The 14,446-nt window shown below is 45.7% G+C and overlaps 1 protein-coding gene across 1 annotated transcript in view; it reads right to left on the bottom strand.

Moving 5' to 3' along the window:
* The window catches only part of LOC140116880 (uncharacterized), a 66,567-nt gene that overhangs the window by 31,160 nt on the left and 20,961 nt on the right, over window positions 1-14,446 (bottom strand). The window contains exons 9-10 of the mRNA XM_072133313.1: window positions 14,162-14,243; window positions 6,398-7,324 (exon numbers count right to left, since the gene is read on the bottom strand). Coding sequence (XP_071989414.1) covers window positions 6,398-7,324; window positions 14,162-14,243 — 1,009 coding nt within the window. The remainder of the gene's footprint in view (window positions 1-6,397; window positions 7,325-14,161; window positions 14,244-14,446) is intronic.

Below are 14,446 nucleotides of genomic sequence, written 5' to 3'. Positions count from 1 at the left end.
AAACATGTCCAGTAGCAGCCTCCCTTCACTAATAACATGTCTCAGCAGATGCCACCCCTCACTGATAACATGTCCAGCAGCGGCCTCCCCTCACTAAAAACATGTCCAGCAGTGGCCTCCTCTCCCCAATAACATGTCCAGCAGTTAGCTGCTGTCACTAATACCATGTCCAGCAGTTACCTGCTGTCACTAATACCATGTCCAGCAGCAGCCTGCTCTCACTTATAACATGTCCAGCAGTAGACTACCCTCACTAATAACATGTCCAGCAGTAGACTTCCCTCACTAATAACATGTCCAGCAGCGGCCTCCCCTCACTCATAACATGTCCAGCAGCGGCCTCCTCCCACTAATAACATGTCAAGCAGCAGCCTCCCTTCACTAATAACATGTCCAGCAATGGCCTCCCCTCACTAATAACATGTCCAGCAGCAACCTCCCCTCACTAATAACATGTCCCAGCAGCGGCCTCCTCTATCTAGTAACATGTCCCAGGACTGGCCACCCCTCACTAATAACATGTCTCAGCAGCAACCTCCCTCACTAAAAACATGTCCCAGCAGCAGCCTCCCCCCACTAATAACATGTCCAGCAGCGGCCTTCCCTCACTAATATCATGTCCAGCAGCAGCCTCCGTTCACTTATAACATGTCCCAGCAGCTGCCTCCCTTTACTAATAACATGTCCAAAAGTGGCTTCCGCTCAATAATAACATGTCCATTAGTGGCCTCCAGCCACTAATAACATGTCCCAGCAGCCGCCTCCCCTCACTGATAACATGTCCAGCAGCGGCCTCTCTCACTAATAACATGTCCAGCAGCAGCCTCCCTTCATAATAACATGTCCAGCAGTGGCCTCCCCTCACTAATAACATGTCCAGCAACGGCCTCCCCTCACTAAAAACCTATCCAGCAACAACCTCCCTTCACTTATAACATATCCCAGCAGCTGCCTACCCTCACTAATAACATGACCAGCAGTGGCCTCCCCTCACTAATAACATGTCCCAGCATCGGCCACCTCTCACTAATAACATGTCCAGCAGCAGCCTCCTCTCATTGATAACATGTCAAGCAGCAGCCTCCCTTCACTAATAACATGTCTCAGCAGATGCCTCCCCTTACTGATAACATGTCCAGCAGTGGCCTCCCCTCACTAATAACTTGTCCCAGCAGCGGCCTCCCCTCACTAATAACATGTCCCAGCGGCAGCCTCCCTTCACTAATAACATGTCCAGCAGCAGCCTGCTCTCACTAATAACATGTCCAGCAGTAGACTTCCCTCACTAATAACATATCCAGCAGCGGCCTCTTCTCACTAATAAAATATCCAGCAGCGGCCTACCCTCACTTATAACATGTCCAGCAGTGGCCTCCTCTCACTAATAACATGTCCCAACAGCTGCATACCCTCACTAATAACATGACCAGCAGCGGCCTCCCCTCACTAATAACATATCCAGCAGCAGCATCCCTTCACTAATAACATGTCCCAGCTGCTGCCTCTCCTCACTTGCAGCATGTCCAGCAGCGGTCTCCCCTCACTAATAACATGTGCAGCTGTGGCCTCCCCTCAACAATAACATGTCCAGCAGTTACCTGCTTTCACTAATACCATTTCCAGCAGGAGCCTGCTCTCATTAATAACATGTCCAGCAGTAGACTTCCCTCACTAATAACATGTCCAGCAGTAGACTTCCCTCACTAATAACATGTCCAGCAGTGGCATCCCCTCACTAATAACAGGTCCCAACAGCTGCCTACCCTCACTAATAACACAACTAGCAGCAGCCTCCCCTCACTAATAACATATCCAGCAGTAGAATCCCTTCACTAATAACATGTCCCAGCAGCTGCCTCTCCTCACTAGCAACATGTCCAGCAGCGGCCTTCCCTCACTAATAACATGTCCAGCAGCGGCCTCCCTATACTAATAAGTTGTACCAGCAGTGGCCACCCTTCATATATAATATGTCCAGCAACGGCCTCCTCTCACTAATAACATGTCCAGCAGCAGCCTCTCTTCACTAATAACATGTCCCAGCAGCTTCCTACCTTCACTGATAGCATGTCCAGCAGTGGCCTCCCCTCACTAATAACATGTCCCAGCAGTGGCCTCCCCTCACTAATAACATGCCTATCAGTGGCCTCCCCTGACTAATATCATGCCCAGCTGCAGCTGCCCTTACTTATAACATGCGCAGGAGGGGCTTCCCCTCACTAATAACATGTCCATTAGCGGCCGGCTCTCACTAATATCATGTCCAGCAGCGGCCTGCTCTCACTAATATCATGTCCACCAGCAGCCTCCCTTCACTAATAACATGTCCAGCAGTAGCCTCCACTCACTAATAACATGTCCCAGCAGCCGCATCCCCTCACTTATAACATGTCCAGCAGCGGCCTCTCTCACTAATAACATGTCCAGCAGCGGCCTCCCTTCACTAATAACTTGTCCAGCATTGGCCTCCCCTCACTAATAACATGTGCAGCAGTGGCCTCCCCTAACTAATAACATGTCCCAGCAGCGGCCTCCTCTCACTAATAACATGTGCCAGCAGCAGCCTTCCCCCACTAATAACATATCCAGCAACAGCCTCCCCTCACTAAAAACCTATCCAGCAGCAACCTCCCTTCACTGATAACATATCCCAGCAGCTGCCTACCCTCACTGATAACAGATTAACCCTAATCCCTTCTGTAAATTTTTTTTTTGCTTTTCCGTTTTTTTTTTACTCCACTTCTTTCACAAGCCGAAGCTTTTAGATTTTTTTGTTTATAAAGCTATATGAGGGCATTTATATGTGAGACTAATTATATCTTCTGGCGGCACCATTTAATATTCTGTAGCTGGAAAAAAATTCCAAATCTGGTGAAATTGCAAAAAAAAAAAAAAAAATTCTAATTTTACGCTTTATTACCACTTTCAATGTGCAGTCAAGATGACACCTCTGCTTTATTCTTTGGATCAGTACCATCGCAGAGATGCCAAATTTATTTTGTTTCATTATGTCTGAATACCTCTAAAAAATTCAAAAACCTTGTATTAAAAAAAGCTCTTGCGTCGCCATATTCTGACGCCATTACATTTTCATAGTTCAGTCTTTCATGGGTGCTCCTGCAACCCATGTGTCGGGTCGCAGGCGCATCCATGTGCCTCCCTGTACTCCCCTCACCCCGGCAGCAGCTTCCCTTACCTCTCCGCGTTCCACCAGAGGTCCCCGGCACGTGCTGCTGTTCTGAGATTTGAAGGGCCAGTGTGCTGATAATTGCCACTGGCCGCCGCCTTCCATGTTAAATTCCCGGTCCCTTCCTGTGTCCCCTGCCGGATCTTTGGGCCTAGTGCCCTAGAGAAAGTTTGTTCCCTATGTCCGGTGCATCTATAGTGAGTTCCCATTGTGAAACCAATTCTGGTCCTGACTTTGCTCCTCTGCTGCCAGCCCTGACCTTCTTCCATGTACCCGACTCCGATCCTGTGCAGCCTGTCCTGATCTCCCGCCTGTCCACAACTCTGTTACAGCCTTTGGATTCTGTACCTCACCTTGACCAACCCCCGTAGGCGAAGTCGACCGTGGAGCAACCTGGTGGTATCCCACCACAGCAAGTCCAACCCGCTTTGCGGTTGCCTCTAGTGAAAACCGTCATCGTCCGTGTTGGTTCAGTGGGTCCACTACTCCTGACTCTTGACACTGTGTATGGAGAATAATTGCTTTTTATGTTTTTATAGATCTGACGTTTTAGGACACAATACCAAACATGTTTATGATTATATTTGTTTAGTTTTATATGTGTTCGATGGAAAGGGGGTTGATTTCAATTTTATTATTTTTTTTCTCTTTATATTGAAAAAAACCTAAATTTATTTCAGGCCCCGTAGGATACTTAAGCCTTAGGAGTCTCATCACTTACAATATACTTCAATACAATAGACCAATATATCGTGAATATACTGTTGCCAAATGACATCCATGTGAGCCTTGAAAAGACAAATGGTCGGCACCCTCTGATGAGGATGGGGCGCCAATATGCTGCACTGTTACGTGGCCCGGTTGGATTCGCCCACAGCATCTAACAGTTTAACCGTTACGATCCATGCCAGCCCCAACCCTGGAAGTTACCGGCCGATGTCAGCTATGTAATACAGCTGTATGGAGATGACTGGTGGAAGGTCTATTGTATAGAGTGTGATATTCTTTCCATTGGGAGAAACAATCAATTCAGGAAGATGAGCTGCATCGAGATCCAGAAAGGTGAGCTGCGTCGAGACCCAGGAAGACGAGCTGCGCCGAGACCCAGGAAGACGAGCTGCGCCGAGACCCAGGAAGACGAGCTGCGCCGAGACCCAGGAAGACGAGCTGCGCCGAGACCCAGGAAGACGAGCTGCGCCGAGACCCAGGAAGACGAGCTGCGCCGAGACCCAGGAAGACGAGCTGCGCCGAGACCCAGGAAGACGAGCTGCGCCGAGACCCAGGAAGACGAGCTGCACAGAGACCCAGGAAGATGAGCTGCGCCGAGACCCAGGAAGACGAGCTGCACAGAGACCCAGGAAGATGAGCTGCGCCGAGACCCAGGAAGACGAGCTGTACAGAGACCTAGGAAGATGAGCTGTACAGAGACCTAGGAAGATGAGCTGCATAGAGACCTAGGAAGATGAGCTGTACAGAGACCTAGGAAGATGAGCTGCATAGAGACCCAGGAAGACGAGCTGCACAGAGACCCAGGAAGATGAGCTGCGCCGAGACCCAGGAAGACGAGCTGCATAGAGACCCAGGAAGATGAGCTGCGGACATTGTGAGGGGACAGAATCCATCGTGTCTCCACATCCCATATAATATAGTTCTGCACATCATCTGTGTAGACCCTTCCCCCACACATTCTATATTTGTCTGTAGACTCTCTATCTAAACCAATATCCGGGGGTAGCGCTACATATGTCTGGGGAGCATCCGGTCTCCGATAAGATAATGTTTGCGAGGAAAAGTCGTTAATCTCTTGGCGAAAGTGCAAAGTATTACTGTATGATTACTGAATATGCTGAAACGGAGTTGATGCCAGACTATGGATGAAAGTTGATCACAGTGCACTCTTCTGCACCAAGGAATGTAAGACTCCCTGTGCTGATGTTTTACGTACTACTTTACGGATACTACTTATTCCAGGAAAAGAGACGCCTTTTAAGAGATGCCCATTAGACCAGTTATTAAAGCAATGAACTATGGACATTACTTCTTTATCCCTAACTAACCAAGCCCAGGTCCTGCCCCACTGAAAGTTTCTGTATAATCCTTTGTGATGTAAATAAAGCATCACACATCCGCCCAGCCCTGCGTGGCATCAGTTCTCCACTCACTCAGTGGATATTAACCATTAGAAAACCTGAAGTAGTGTAAACAAGGGCAAAACCTGACAAATGCACTAATATGTCTATAATTGGAAGAGATGAAACCTTCTTTGTTTCTTGATGATATAACAGTGTGAATAAAACAAAATCATCTGGAGAGACACCAGGGACGTGTTTCTTGTACGGATTCTCCGAGTAGCCAGCTATACACAATGATATAGAGCCACATCACATCAGAGATAGAGACGATCACATCAGAGACAGAGCCCCATCACATCAGAGATAAAGACCATCACATCAGAGACAGAGCCCCATCACATCAGAGACAGAGCCCCATCACATCAGAGACAGAGCCCCATCACATCAGAGACAGAGCCCCATCACATCAGAGACAGAGCCCCATCACATCAGAGATAGAGCCACATCACATCAGAGACAGAGACCATCACATCAGAAATAGAGACCATAGCGCTCATATGATTCATGGAAAAGTCGAAGTCAACTAAGAATCAATTGTATTGTTCGTTGGTTCTTTACATCAGTCAATTATGAGGAAAAGGTATTCACATTGTTTATCATGCTTGGCCCAATGGACTTCCCATGTTAATGAAATTTTAGATAACATATACGATGCAGGTATCAGTCACCCTAAAAAAAATAAAACAACAGAGATCTAAAATGCTAATACTTCTAACATTATGAACATTAACATGCCTTCTCCCCTGTGTGACTGTTTTTATGTCTGACAAAATTTGATTTAGAGACAAAACATATTCCACAATCAGTACATGAAAATGGCTTCTCCCCTGTGTGAGTTCTCTGATGAGTAACAAGAACTGATTTGTGACCAAAACGTTTCCCATATTTAGTGCATGAAAATGGCTTCTCCCCTGTGTGAGTTCTCTCGTGTCTAACAAGGTCTGATCTCAGGCTCAAACATTTGCCACATTCAGTACATGAGAATGGCTTCTACACTGTGTGACTCATTTTATGTCTGACAAGATTTGATTCGGAGGCAAAATATCTTCCCCAATTAGTACTTTGTGAGTTTTCTGATGATTAGTGAGGATGGATTTCTGGCTAAAACATTTCCCACATTCAGTACACGAGAATGGCTTCTCCCCCGTGTGACTTCTCTGATGAATAACAAGAACTGATTTGTGACTAAAATGTAATCCACATTCAGTACATGGAAATGGCTTCTCCCCTGTGTGAATTCTCTGGTGTATGACAAGATTTGATTTAATGCTAAAACATTTCCCACATTCAGGACATGAAAATGGCTTCTCCCCTGTGTGAGTTCTGCGGTGTAGAACAAGACTGTATTCCTGCTTAAAACACTTCTTGCATTCAGTACATGAAAATGGTTTTTCCCCTGTGTGATTTCTCTGATGTCTTACAAGATGTGATCGGAGACTAAAATTAATTCCACATTCAAAGCATGAAAATGGCTTCTCCCCTGTGTGAATTCTTTGATGGACAACAAGTTGTGATTTCTGGCTAAAACATTTCCCGCATTCAGTGCATGAAAATGGCTTCTCCAATGTGTGAGTTCTCTCATGTAGAACAAGATGTGATTGGTGACTAAAACATTTCCCACAGTCTGTACATGAAAATGGCTTCTCCCCTGTGTGTGTTCTTTTATGTACATTAAGAGTGGATTTGTTTCCAAAACATTGTCCACATTCAAGACATGAAAATGGCTTCTCCCCTGTGTGAGTTCTCTGATGTCTTAGAAGATATGATTGGTGGCTAAAACATTTCCCACATTCAGAACACAAATACGGCTTCTTTCCTGTGTGAGTTCTTTCATGTACAGTAAGATGATATTTCTTTCTAAAACGCTGCTGACATTCTGGACATGAAAACTGCCCCGTATCTCCATGATTTCCCTCCTCTCTGGAAAGATGTGACTGATTATCTTCTACTTCACCACAAGGAGATGAGGGGGGACGTCCATGGGAACCTCTTGTACTTTTGTTTCCTAAAAAAATACAGTCAAGAAATCAATATTGGAAGTTTCCTTTTCCCCAGTTACGAGCAGAAGTAAAGCAGCCAGTCAGTAACATACAGTCATCTACAGATAACAAAAACTACTACGTAACGATATTAATGATTTTGGACAGTGACATATAATTTGTTTAAAATCCAACTACTGAATAGAAGTCATACAACCTTAGAAACTTAAATCTTCCACTTCCATGACATAAGAGGGTTGTCTAACCAGAGATGCCCATTTTATGTTAGAGTCGTGTTCAGTAGCTTCAGAAACAGATAAAACTGGAGGGGGAAGCTGCAGCCAGATTTGTGACCCGGTGTCTTTTTTACCCCTTAACGAGTTGGCCCTTTTTTGATTTTGCATTTCCATTTTTCAGTTCCCACCTTCCAAAATGCGACCCAAGGGTTTTTAGGGTTTTTTTTTTTTTATTTTTTATTTTTTTTTACTTTTTTTTAACTATTTTTCATACCCCCTAGGGTACTTTAACCCTAGGTTGTCTGATTGATCCTACCATATAGTGCCATACTACTACTTAAGGACACCCGACTTACAGACAACCCATAGTTACAGACGGACCTGTCTGCCCACTGTGACCTCTGGTGAAGCTCTCTGGAGGCTTTACTATAGTCCCAGATTGCAATAATCAGCTTAAAAGTGTATGTAATGAAGCTTTATTCATAATCCTTGGTCCAATTACATAAAAAAAATGTGAAACTCCAATTGTCACTTGGGCAAAAAAAAAATTGTCTGGATCTACAATTATAAAATATACAATTTCAACTTACATACAAATTCAACTTAAGAACAAACCTACGGACCCTATCTTGTACGTAACCCGGGGACTGCCTATACAATGTCTTAGAAACAAGACAGCCTTGTGTCTTTGTATGCCCCAAGGCTGTCATAGTAACCGATTGCCCCCCCCCCCATGACTGGCGGCAATTAAATCCAATATGGCAGTGCCCATGTGCCTGTGAAGCTACAGCAACAAGGGGTTCCAGTAACACCCCCAGAGCCCTTATGGCTCATTGGCTTCATTTTAAAAGTAAATCTGAAGGAAAAGGGAGGCCATGGATAACAAATATATGAAGATTACCACAATCGAGAGGCAAGTGCCCCTGGTTTTGACGATAGATTACATTCAAAGTAAAAAATATCGTCAGCATGAAAGGGTTAAGAAATTCTCTAAAAATGGCAGAAACCTGTGAGGCCCAACCCACAAGAAAAGATCTCACTGCATCCCGGTAGTTTTCTGGTTTGGGCTATGGAGATCCCTGTAGACCAGAGTGTGGACGTAACAAATTGCTGAAAATGATCCAGCACCAGCAATTACCAAGAAGAAAACCAAGCTGTAATATCTGTGCCGGCATCTTCCGCAGTCTACGAGGTGTGGCAGAGGTTGCACTGATTAAGATGGTCCATTTCTCTCTAGCAGCAGGGACTGATTATGCACCACTCCCAGTAGTCTCCTTCCTGGTTCACTAACAGTTAACAAGCTCTAATCAATCTTTATCCTATTGGATTCCTAACATCACATAAACATAAACTAATTCTCAGTGCTTGTTATAGTTCACACTTGACCAATCTTGTGTTTTTTTTCTGTCTGCTTATACCTTGTATCTTTTGACTTCTTGGTTTGTCTCTCTGATTATTTCTTTCGCCTACTGATTTTGTACTACGCTGCTCCGGTACCTCCATCTCTTAAGTAGGTAGGGAGAGTTGGTGGTTTCAGATTTAGGGCTCACAGTCTGTGTTCGTATTTCTGTTTCAAGTCTGCATGAGGACCACTTAGAACAGTGCCTATGGTTGAGATAAGGATATGGCAGAAGATAAGGATGCAGCGGAGTACATGGACGCCAGAAGAAGAATGCAGAGTTGTCGTTGCCGTCATCTGTCCAGGTTGCTGGGGTGCTCCTTCCCAACCACATTTACCCAGTGGGTGATAAAGGACATATATTGCCTCTGGCCATAATTATACCATGATCTGACAGACACTGACAGGCTGGAGGACTGGACCATCTTCTGCTGTATATATATACAGTATATATGCTTTGGTAGAGTGAAAGTGATGGCTTGGGACTTCTCTCCTTTCCTCAGTACAAGCGATAAGTTCTAGGGAAGGTTAAGGTGTCCCACATGGGAAGGGAGGGTCTGCAGGGCCAGCAACTTAGCAGGAGCACTCTAAGGTTCTGCACCCTTGATGCCTTAAGTTTTACCACTCCATTTTTGCCAGCGTTTTCCCAGGCTACTTAAATGGTGATACAGTATGTGTTGAGGTAGGGCCATGGTGCCATCGCTACCACCCGGGCCGGAAGTCTGTCCCCAAATCTACATATCGCCACAGAAGGTTCCTCTGATGACTTGACAGAAAATTCATGCAGTACCCTCAACACAATGGGGCACATTTACTTACCCGGTCCTGTCGCAATCCCCGAGGTGTGTTGTCCGACGAGGATGAAGTCCTGCGCGATTGACTAAGATCGTGCGCCCGATATCCTGCATGCGTCTCAAAAATCCGATCGGTTGCGCTAAAAACCCCTGTTGAACGCGGCACAAATCGGACGAAAATGACGAAAATGCGGTGTGCGGACCCTTAGTAAATGTGCCCCAATGTGTATGTGGGGGCGGAGGTATTTAACAATGCGCCTCAGATTTCACTAGTCTCAGTCTTTGTCACCTTGATGAATTTTGGTGCGGTATTTATATGTTGGTTCCCTAGTTAGACCTACTTTTAGGTGGTCTAGGCTGTGCAGCAGAAGTTTTGGCGCATGGACGATGTCCCTCAAGGCACGGCTCTTTCTCGCGATAGAATGTCCATTTTCTGAAGGTCCTTTGTTGGACAAGTCGGGAAAGTGCCAAAAAAAGGTCTAAAAGACTTGATAATTATGGTGAAAGGTTTTTGGCACAAATCCACCAGAATGTGAATCCCCCCCACTGTGTTCATTACCTGCCATTGCCCTGATGACAAAGCTAGCATTTTGGGACCGGTAGGCTCCAGCGCAGAATAGTGTCTACTTTGGCCAGTTTCTCTCTAGATCTGCCACAGCTGCAATCCCGCTGGTGACAACGTTGTCAACATCATCCACAAATGTCTGGTTGTCACTTGTGTCTGGTGGCAATGTCCCTTATCACTGGCAGCACCTACTCCAACATCACTGTCACTGTCGACCCAATTCATTTGAATGGGCAAAACGGCCAATCATTTCAACTCATTGTCCTATTTTCTCACATTTTTCCATTCTGTACGCCCCATAGAAGTCTATGGGAGCGTATAAAATACGGGTTGTGCATCATATACTGTCAAATATACATGCTTTGTCCAGAACCAGTGGGAGGTGCATTCTGTCAGCCAGCCATGATTTGCCGACCCACCATATTTTATATGAATATGGCACTGATACGGTGCCATACCTGCTCATATGGGTGAAACATTTGCTAAAATACAGCTCTATAGACAGAGCAGGAAAAAAAACCTTGAGTGCGTGTGTATCTGTGTGTAACATGTAAAATCACTCTGAGTACATCTGTATTCTTAAATTCATGATTTTACATACAGTGAGGCATGTAAAGTGCTTGGGTTAGTATGTGTCCGTTATTGGTGGAGATTCATCATGGCAAATACAAAAACTTCCAAATTATTATGCAAAAGCTACGCTCACCGGCCACTTTATTAGGTACACTATGCTAGTAACGGGTTGGACCCCCTTTTGCCTTCAGAACTGCCTCAATTCTTCGTGGCATAGATACAACAAGGTGCTGGAAGCTCCTCAGAGATTTTGGTCCATATTGACATGATGGCATCACACAGTTGCCGCAGATTTGTCGGCTGCACATCCATGATGCGAATCTCCCGTTCCACCACATCCCAAAGATGCTCTATTGGATTGAGATCTGGTGACTGTGGAGGCCATTTGTGTCCAGTGACCTCATTGTCATGTTCAAGAAACCAGTCTGAGATGATTCCAGCTTTATGACATGGCGCATTATCCTGCTGAAAGTAGCCATCAGATGTTACAGGGTACATTGTGCTCATAAAGGGATGGACATGGTCAGCAACAATACTCAGGTAGGCTGTGGTGTTGTAACGATGCTCAATTGGTACCAAGGGGCCCAAAGAGTGCCAAGAAAATATTTCCCACACCATGACACCACCACCACCAGCCTAGACCGTTGATACAAGGCAGGATGGATCCATGCTTTCATGTTGTTGACGCCAAATTCTGACCCTACCATCCGAATGTCGCAGCAGAAATCGAGACTCATCAGACCAGGCAACGTTTATCCAATCTTCTACTGTCCAATTTCGATGAGCTTGTGCAAATTGTAGCCTCAGTTTCCTGTTCTTAGCTGAAAGGAGCGGCACCCTGTGTGGTCTTCTGCTGCTGTAGCCCATCTGCCTCAAAGTTTGACGTACTGTGCGTTCAGAGATGCTCTTCTGCCTACCTTGGTTGTAACGGGTGGCGATTTGAGTCACTGTTGCCTTTCTATCAGCTCGAAGCAGTCTGCCCATTCTCCTCTGAGCTCTGCCGCTCACTGGATGTTTTTTCTTTTTCGGACCATTCTCTGTAAACCCTAGAGATGGTTGTGCGTGAAAATCCCAGTAGATCAGCAGTTTCTGAAATACTCAGACCAGCCCTTCTGGCACCAACAACCATGCCACGTTCAAAGGCCACAAATCACCTTTCTTCCCCATACTGATGCTCGGGAGAACTGCAGGAGATTGTCTTGACCATGTCTACATGCCTAAATGCACTGAGTTGCCGCCATGTGATTGGCTGATTAGAAATTAAGTGTTAACGAGCAGTTGGACAGGTGTACCTAATAAAGTGGCCGGTGAGTGTACTTCGAAACAAAACATCACCTGCACAATTCTTGCCTTCATTGAACTTGTACATTTTTGGAGACTTTCTGCTTGAATTTCTTTGCATGATGTCAGAATCATCTCCCAGAGCTGCTGTTTTGATGAGAACGGCCTCCAACCCTCCTAGATCTTTTGCTTGATGATACTCAAAGGTTGAGGTCAGGGGAAGATGGTGACCACACCATGAGATTCTCTCATTGTATGCCCATAGCAGCCAATGACACAGAGGTATCCATGCAGCATTAGATGGGGCATTGTCCCGCATGAGGTGGGGCATTGTCCCGCATGAGGTGGGGCATTGTCCCGCATGAGGTGGCGCATTGTCCCGCATGAGGTGGCGCATTGTCCCGCACAAAAATGGTGCATTGTCCTGCATGAGATGGTGCAGAAGGCACCATTCTTCTTTTCGTACCATGGAATAACGTGTTCAGTCAGAAGCTCTATTTACATACTTTGCCGTGGTCATTTTCACACCTTCAGGTAACCTAAAGGAGCCTACCAGTTCTCTCCCCATAATTTCAGCCCTAAACATGACTTCGCCAGCTCCTTGCTGATGTTGCAGCCTTGTTGGGACATGGTGGCCTTCCACCAACCACCCACTACTCCACTGTGCACTGCTTAGGGGCGGCCGAATAGTAGGTTTATGCACAGCAGCAAGTCTTTGAAGGATCCTACACCTTGAGGTTTGTGGGACTCCAGTGGCACCAGCAGCGTCAAGTTTGCTGGTTTGTAAAGGCATATTAGCAGCTGCTCTCTTAATCCTATGAACTTACCTTCCTCATTCAACCTTTATCTGCACAAACCCATCTGTGCCCTAAATCTCTTCACTGTACGATGATCGCGCTTACGTTTTTATGACACTTGTAATGTTTTCATACATTGTCAAAGACATTGAACTATTTGATGCTTTTTGACAGGATCCTCTTTCTTTCCCATGTTTTTTAAAACCTGTTGCCCGCTTAATAATGTGGAACATCTTTCTTCAGTAGTTTTCCTTGAATTGGGCAATCTAATTATCACAGGTATCTGAGATGGATTTCAGTGACCCAAAGAGCCCTGAGACATTATAGCATCCATGAGTTTCATTGAAAACCCAAAGAATTTAATCTTTATGACCCTTAAATCCAATTTGAATAATTTGGACCGTGGTGAACATGGTGATCCCATTTGCCCCAATTACAAAAGAAATCAGTGGGCGCGGGTCCCAGGTCTGAAGTGATGTGTTTTGGAGTTGCTGTAGTTTCTCCTGCACCCGGTGGAAGCAGGACTAGGTCTCCGGCTGTCAGACACATCTGGAAACCCTTTGAAGAAGATACAAGTGGTTTATTACCGCTTCTGCCTTCTCCTTTTCTCACAGCGCTGAAGAGGCTGGCGCAACGCTATGCAGTGAATGCAGGAGCCTAACTTTCTGATTGGTGGGGTTCTCAGTAATGAGACCCCCCACAGATCACGAAAATGAGGGGTCCGATAGGGCCCCAGGTACCTCAGTCGGACCCCTCGTTGCACCATGAGAGTAATGAAGCAAACTTCATTACCACCAATTCCAGGAAACACGGCTTTGTGGATAATCAAACTATTCAGAAAGTTCAGATCGAATTCCTCTTAATTCAATTTGCTCCTCTCTTATCACTTTGAGGCTCTTAGCCCGCGCCCAGCACAGTAATCGGCCTGCGACACGCGGGCAGTGCAGGCTCTGATACACTGACCCACCAGGATTGTGTGTTTTACACCTAAGAATGAGCAACCGAACAAGACAGAGTGGAAACAGTAACCAACAACAGAGCAGAATCCAGGAAACATCTACACACCTGACCCAAGGACAGGACTGACCCCAGAAAGAGGGAGGAAAGAGCCACCAGGTAGGAATGGAAAGAGGAAGATCAGGACACCGAGATTTACTCTACTGAAACCCCAATTACCACTAAATACAGAGGACCACAAGATACATGAAAGGCTCTTACCCTCCTCTGTCACTGATGAGGGGATTTCCTCTCCGCTCCTCCTTCCACCACAACTTTCCTGGAAAGATCCAACATGAAGGACCTGAGAAAACAAGGAAATGTCTCCAGAGATTATCTAATATCCAAGTGATGGACAGAAACCTCCAGAATCAGGAACTAAGGGAATAATCTCCTGCAGGAGGAGACGGGATCCACATTCATCCCAATATTTTACTCATCAACATCAATGTTCCGGTTATATTACTGCATAACCCGATGTGACCCGATCCTGAGGTGGAGACTCAT

Source organism: Engystomops pustulosus, chromosome 2, assembly GCF_040894005.1.
Source record: "Engystomops pustulosus chromosome 2, aEngPut4.maternal, whole genome shotgun sequence".
In the NCBI taxonomy this organism is placed as follows: Eukaryota; Metazoa; Chordata; class Amphibia; order Anura; family Leptodactylidae; genus Engystomops; species Engystomops pustulosus.
This window is presented reverse-complemented; position numbering and strand designations above follow the sequence as displayed.